The sequence below is a fragment of the Anabas testudineus genome, chromosome 9, assembly GCF_900324465.2.
Source record: "Anabas testudineus chromosome 9, fAnaTes1.2, whole genome shotgun sequence".
Lineage (NCBI taxonomy): Eukaryota > Metazoa > Chordata > Actinopteri > Anabantiformes > Anabantidae > Anabas > Anabas testudineus.
This window is the reverse complement of record NC_046618.1, coordinates 4,974,433-4,980,725: the sequence shown is the minus strand read 5'-3', so window position 1 is coordinate 4,980,725 and position 6,293 is coordinate 4,974,433. Positions and strand designations below refer to the sequence as shown.

General features: G+C 44.8%; 2 protein-coding genes across 5 annotated transcripts in view; one reads left to right on the top strand and one right to left on the bottom strand.

Annotated features, from left to right (window-relative positions):
* Positions 1 to 147: 147 nt before the first annotated feature.
* pgam5 (PGAM family member 5, serine/threonine protein phosphatase, mitochondrial) lies at positions 148 to 4,395 on the bottom strand. 4 transcript variants are annotated; one of them, XM_026343575.1, is made up of 6 exons: positions 3,914 to 4,395; positions 3,365 to 3,537; positions 3,152 to 3,277; positions 2,765 to 2,859; positions 1,011 to 1,144; positions 148 to 678 (listed from the first exon to the last, which is right to left on the bottom strand). In XM_026343575.1, exons 1-6 carry the CDS (start codon positions 4,141 to 4,143, stop codon positions 528 to 530), a joined length of 909 nt encoding a protein of 302 aa, XP_026199360.1. In that variant the 5' UTR covers positions 4,144 to 4,395; the 3' UTR covers positions 148 to 527. The 4 variants fall into 4 exon arrangements, with proteins under 4 accessions (XP_026199360.1, XP_026199361.1, XP_026199362.1 ...); XM_026343576.1 differs by having other exon boundaries at positions 1,011 to 1,141; XM_026343577.1 differs by having other exon boundaries at positions 2,765 to 2,853.
* Positions 4,396 to 5,155: 760 nt separating this feature from the next.
* The window catches only part of zdhhc8b (zinc finger DHHC-type palmitoyltransferase 8b), a 49,363-nt gene continuing 48,225 nt past the window's right edge, over positions 5,156 to 6,293 (top strand). Inside the window, exon 1 of the mRNA XM_026344117.1 lies at positions 5,156 to 5,405. Within this exon, the coding sequence (XP_026199902.1) occupies positions 5,302 to 5,405 (104 nt within the window). The 5' untranslated portion in view covers positions 5,156 to 5,301. The remainder of the gene's footprint in view (positions 5,406 to 6,293) is intronic.

The window sequence follows — 6,293 nt, the reverse complement described above, 5'->3', positions numbered from 1 at the left end:
CATGGTAAATTCTCTTTCTGTATGTCTAGACCTCATTTGCTTTCAACTAATCAATAAAAACTTCACTCCTACTACTGGTGTCTGTGCTTTTCTCCAGTTATTTCAGTGGCTGTAATATCAGCAAGACAGGAAGTGCGACACCGCCAATAACACTTTTATAATCGTATTTTTATTTCCTACAGCTGCACCATACAACACATAATCCACGTGTCAAGCTAAATGCACCACTTGCATTTACGACAGCTATACAAATACAACTTTTTGGTTTAAAAAAAATTTCAGTTGCTTGTGTAAAAATCCTCAGTTACATTCAGGAGGAGTTGCTATGCAGCTGTTAATCACTTCTGCTGGAGGTCTATGGCACGGAAGTAATCACGACAACGCCACCGCACAGTCTCTCATTACATGATGGTAGTTCAGTTACAAAATAATAACATCAAATGTAATTTTCAAGACACTTAGGGAGAAAACCGAGCTTGGACTAAGCCGTCAACCAAGTCCCACAACTCCTGTGACGTGCTGGGCCATCAGGTTCGTGTCAGTTTGTCTGGGGGCATGAATCCTGCGTCTCCCAGCATTCTGAGGGCCACCCTGCCGCTAGGGCGGATGGTGAGCCACGTGATGCTGCCGTTGTTCAAGCCCATGCGTAACCAACCCTCTGGAGGAAACTGCAGGGCCCTGAAAGAACAAGACAGATACGAGTACCTGAGAATGACAGCCTGAATAGTGGAGCTTCTATGTATTTACAGGACACCTATTTAACAAATAATTAGTCTGTGATGTGTACTAGATGTACTAAATGTCTTTTAACTGGGCACACAGGACAAGCAGCTACCAACAAATGCACATGGCTCAATGTAGCAGCTGGTGTATTTACATTAACTAGGAATTCTCCTTTGAGGATTCCTTAAAAAGCACAGTGAAGCATAAATTCAAGAAACTGCTGTGGAGTAGTTGGCAAAGCAACAAGGCTGCGGTCTGAGACTACTGAGTCGGCCAGCGACACAAACCTGCACACAAAATAACGGATGACATTGGCATGACACACGATGATCTCATAGCTGTCCTCCTTCTGCTTGGGGTCAGCCCGGTGGATGTAGCGGCGGAAGGCTGCCTCAATGCGAGCTCCATCTTCATGGTACTGCTGGAGGACGGTATAGAGGTTGAAAGCTACCATTGTGACAGGAGAAGGGCTCTGCCTGAACCCCTCAGTCAGTACAGAGTCAGTACACAGTGCTGCTGAGCATTGCAAGGAATGTATGAAGAGTTTGATTCCAAAATGAGGCCAACTATGTGAAAAATATACTTGGAATAAATGGGATACATTTTACTAACTCGTAAATGGATCAATTACTTCTTTTAAATGAAAAGGCTGGAGCTGAAAAGACATTATTATAAATCATTATAAGTTGGTTAGACTGTAGATTCCAATCAGAGACCTGTAAGTAAACTCCACCAGCACTTTGTCCCCATCACTCTATAGTCGATTAAATCCATTGAATACATTGATGTAAATGAAGTCTATGCTCTTTATTTACATGCTGCTGTGGTGAATGTTGCTGTCAGATGATGGCTTTTTACAGTTATCACGTGCATGATTAACTCAAGCGTGAACAAACTCAAGAGTTGATTGAACTCCCTCTGATCAGCTTTTCTATGTTTACTATGTCTGAGTAAATCAACTCAGAGTTCAGGGTGAAGTTATGAGAGTTTGTTAAACCAGCAGATCTCACAGTCAGTTCTCTTTGTAACCACTTGTTAAGCTAGCAGGGTCTGTGCATCTATACTGTCATTGAAAATGACCCCTTTAAATGAGTGAACTATAACAAAATGACTGACCCTGAAATGCTTTTTTTATGTTGGCAGTTTGGAAATTAACTCTTTCTATAACCCATTCCTGTGGCAGTGCTTTGATGCATCAGCCGGTTTTTGATGCTCTCAGGCTAAACAAGCACTGAATGGGACATGTGGACAGCAGAAAGTTATCTACACAAGTAAACAGTGGCTTCAGATCCCTTCACATGTAACACACTGTGTTAAAGACTCTTATCTTAAAAAGATCAAATTGCCATTTCAGCCCAGTCAATCTCCACTGTGAGAATCCTAATAAGGTGGAAATGTTTGCAACTTAATTCAAAAATAACACCTAAAATCTTTCACAAGCGTATTCAGATGCTTTGCTGTGGCACTTGTAGTCAAGAGCATTTGCTTTATTATTCCAATAGAAACTCATATAGCTGTGTATATAACCAGTGCATTTCTCATAAAGTTCAAACTGCATGTCAGAAACAAAACCGAGCAGTGATGTCCGAAGAGCTATCGCAGATCCCTACATCAACTACAAGCTGCTCATCACCTAGCTAATACGGTGGTGGGGGGGTGCACATCAGCAGCAGAGACAGAAAGACTGTTATTTTGAACCAAACCTTCTCCAGAGTGCACATGTTCTGACTGGGGTGACGGTGATGATGACGTTTCCGCACGATAAACAGTGAAGATGAAACTAAAGGCAAATCTACTTAGTACTGAATTAAGAGTCTGATCACTTTTGTAATTTAAAGATTTAAGTTGTTATTAATTAATTAATTTGCAGTTACTGTTACTACTTTGTTACTATGGTTTGGGTGTAGACTGACGGGCAAAATTACATTTTTAAATCAAATCTACAACAAAATAAGGTGTACAAAAAGTGCAGGGATCTGAATACTTTCTGAAGTCACTGACAGCCCAACTCTAGAAGTAGAGGTGCAGTCGCTTCTCTCACCACAGCATCTGGTTTCCAGTGAGTGACGGGTGGAACCGGCTCAATGGGTGCGCCCTCTCTCAGCAAATCACAGCTCACCAGCTCCACTCCTGGACCCATATGACATTTAGCGCAGGGAAGAAATTTTAATACACATTTTTGTGACATTTAGAATCTGATTTACAACTGAATCTGAATCTAGGTTACTAAATTGAAAATAAAACACACATCAAGTGAATATGAATGACAACAACAGCAAAAGGAGTCAAGAAATCATATTAGGTATTCAAAGTCAAATGTAATGTAACATTAAAATGATAATATTCTCCACACTTTCCCCAGCTTGGAGGGAAAAACTGTAAGAAACCTGAGGGCAGCTCCAAAGAGCAGTGTGGCATTATTCATTACCTGGGAGGTGGTTGCTGATGATATTTGCAGTCTCCGTGGCCCTGGCCATGCTGGAGTGGATCAGAACATCATACTTAAATCCCAGCGCTGCCAATCTCTGGCCAGTCAACTCAGCCTGCTCCCGACCTGCAAGTGGAGGAACAGGTGTTAGGGTATTACACATGTATGATGCTGCCTGGTCAACTTTCCAGAGACATAAGGGGAAATAAGGACCTAACGGAGTCAGGACCCTCTCCTTGTCACTGTTTCCGCTCAGGTTGTACTGGGAGTGTCTGATGAGGAGGATGTTGCGCGTAGCCTTTGGTTTGCCATTGTCTCTCTCGGAGCTGGGGTCTTCTGTTGCACTCTCTTTCTTCTTCCCATTGATCAGTGAAGACGGGTCTCTCCTAAACACAGTTAAGACAGGTGATCTTCAGATTAGAGGCGGCTTTGTCTCACACGGTTAACTTGAGGGATGGAAATCGGGGTTAACACAGCCATGTTATAGGAGGATTATGAGTGAGATACTTTTGAGGACGCCCAAGTCAAAAGCTCAATTTTAAAAGTGATCAGTTTATATGTGACTGTGTGTTTTCAGTGTAACAGCAGCGATCATAACACCCCGCTGCTCCTGTTAAAGGTGATCTGTGTACATATGTAACAGATGTTTGACGTGGAGGTCTGTCGACACGAAAGTGAAAGTAGGAAATGCAGAGACTGTGCAGACATTAGCTGCGTCCAAACACTTCAGTTGTAAACAGAAACGGGTTTAGAGGTACATACTTGTCCCAGTTGAAGTCCCAGGAGTGTCCAGTCGGGGCTGGCGTGTGGCTGGCAGGTGTCCACCCGGGCTGCGCAGCTCGAACAACGGTGAATCTCGACCAGCGACTGGCCGCTTCCCCGCGCTGCTCTCCTGAGTAACCTCGGTAGTCGGCAGCGGCAGCGGCGAAGACCAGTACAGCAGAGCCTCCAGCGACCCCGCAAATAAGTTTTAAAGTTTTCCTGTACGACATCCTGCGAGCCCACGATCCCCACTAATGCTAGCTAATGAGCTCAGCGCAAATGTTCCCCCGAAACTAGCTGTAAGGCGACAAACGTAAGACTTTCCTCCGCTGAACGGCGTTTAATTCCACCTCCAGGAGAGGACACCGAGCGGGGTGTGTGTCCCAAATGTGTATGTGGCAGCGGCTCTTCGTTAGAAACTAAAAATACAATCAGCACGACAGTCAGCTAGCTAATCTGGGTAAAGCCTACAAACATTACGGTGGCCCGCCACAGCCAAAATAGTCGGCTTTTTACAAATCGCGTTAATTCCGCCATGCACCACACGGGGGCGCTCCAGTCCCTAAATCCAGAGCCGCGAGTGACCTCCTGTCTGTGCAGAGCGGAGCTCTGCAGAAGACAACATGCAACTTCAGTCAAATGATAGAGGACACACGGAAACCAACACATAATGCAAATGTAAGAATATGTTCTATAAGACCCAGAGGCCGTAGTGGGTAAAACAATTTTAACAACTTTATTAAAGGTCTCTTTTAAATGCGGCTGGTCAGATATACAGTAAAGGCGCCGAGTGGGAGTGTTTATGCAGACACTTTGTAAAACATATTGTGTCTTTGTTGCTCGTACGTGTACGGTGGTAGATCAGCCAAGCAGCAAGAAACTGTCCGATTTTAAACGCAGTTTGGTTCACTGCAAATCCAGATCAGCTCAAAACAACAGATCAATCAGATCAGATCGACTCATGCTAAACTTTGTGTTAAATTCATTTATTACATGTGATGCTGTTTTGAGTCGGTTTAAATACTGCTTATTCTCCTAAATAATAGGAGAGTGGACGATCAGCTTCCGATGAATCAGTAAGTAATGAGCATCGTATCTGCTGCTGTGTTCTCAATGGGGGTTTTGCAGACAGGCTCCACCTTTCCGAGCGGTTCAGTGACCTCAGCAGTGGGCTGGATCGGGAGGGTGGGATCTCCAGGCTTTCACTGAGCTTTATGTATTCCTGCCTCTCTCTATCTCCGGATCTATGCGGCTCCAGCGATAGCAAAGCGGGCTGCTTGTAGCTTTCACAGCCGTAGACAGGCCCATCCCTTGCACGCTGGATCTTTTTTTTTTTCTACATGCGACTCCAACCGGAATAAATAATAGAGGAATGTGGAAATTACAGGATGCCCACCAGCGCTGGAAAGAGATTTAAACCCACCAAATACATCCCAGTGTCCACTGCTGCCACACTGCTTGTGGGATCGACCACTTTATTTTTCGTCTTCACGTAAGTTTGCACGGCTCCTTGTTCTCCTCCTTCTCGCAGCACGGATCAGATCTCACAGCCCGAAGTTTGCATGGATAGCATCACACGGTTCGGTATAATAAGTGGGTTTGTTTTTTTGTTTTTTTCTATCCATCCCAACCTGGGATCGCGATCTGAAATGGGTTTGCAAAAAAAAAACAAAAAAACAAACAAAACATGAAAAGCCTCCTCACACGCTGCCTTCCTGTGCAGACAGTGCAGCCGTACGAGCCTCGGGGCGAACTTCCAGAGAGCCGGATCAAGTTTACCAGTGTCCGCTCAGGAGAAACTCCTCTTAGGCCGCAGACGCTCACTTTCATTGAAGAAACGCCGCAGGCGGTTGTTGACTCTATTAAAAGGGTTGCACTGGGCCGGCAGGCTTTGTTGGATTCATGCACACTCATGTACAGGTCCAGTGTCACACCACCCATTGTTCAAGAAGGATCTGCTACCATGCTCCATCTCTTCTCGCTGGTGTCCTCTCCAAAACACGTATTCATTCATTTCTAGTTAACTGCTGACAAGCAGGTGACAGAGGTTCATCTCCCATATAGTCACACAGCATCACATTCATACCAAGGTCTGTCAAGTAGGAAGGATTTCTCCACTGTGCCCCTCTTATCTGATGAATGAGGGAGTTGGTGCTGTGGATTTAATTCAGAGCTGATGTTGTAGCAAAGGGAGATAACAGCTGAGGGAGTCATGTCTGTGGTCTCAGGCTTCATTCCCACATGCACATGCTGTGTGCCGCTAAGCCCCAGGTGAATAGATTATCAGTGACATCAACGTGGTGCTCAGCCTCTCACGTCTGCAAGGAGAGCAGGGGACGTAGACGAACCACCGAGGGGACAGATCATTTAATCTTTATCA

Excerpts from the sequence above, each read along its gene's own strand:
- pgam5 (XM_026343575.1), bottom strand. The coding sequence starts at position 4,143 with ATGTCGTACAGGAAAACTTTAAAACTTATTTGCGGGGTCGCTGGAGGC. Across the intron at positions 3,278-3,364 it reads GAGGGTCCTGACTCCGTTAG|GTCGGGAGCAGGCTGAGTTG; the intron begins GTCCTTATTTCC and ends CTCCACTTGCAG. Across the intron at positions 1,145-2,764 it reads ACTGGAAACCAGATGCTGTG|CAGTACCATGAAGATGGAGC; the intron begins GTGAGAGAAGCG and ends ACCGTCCTCCAG.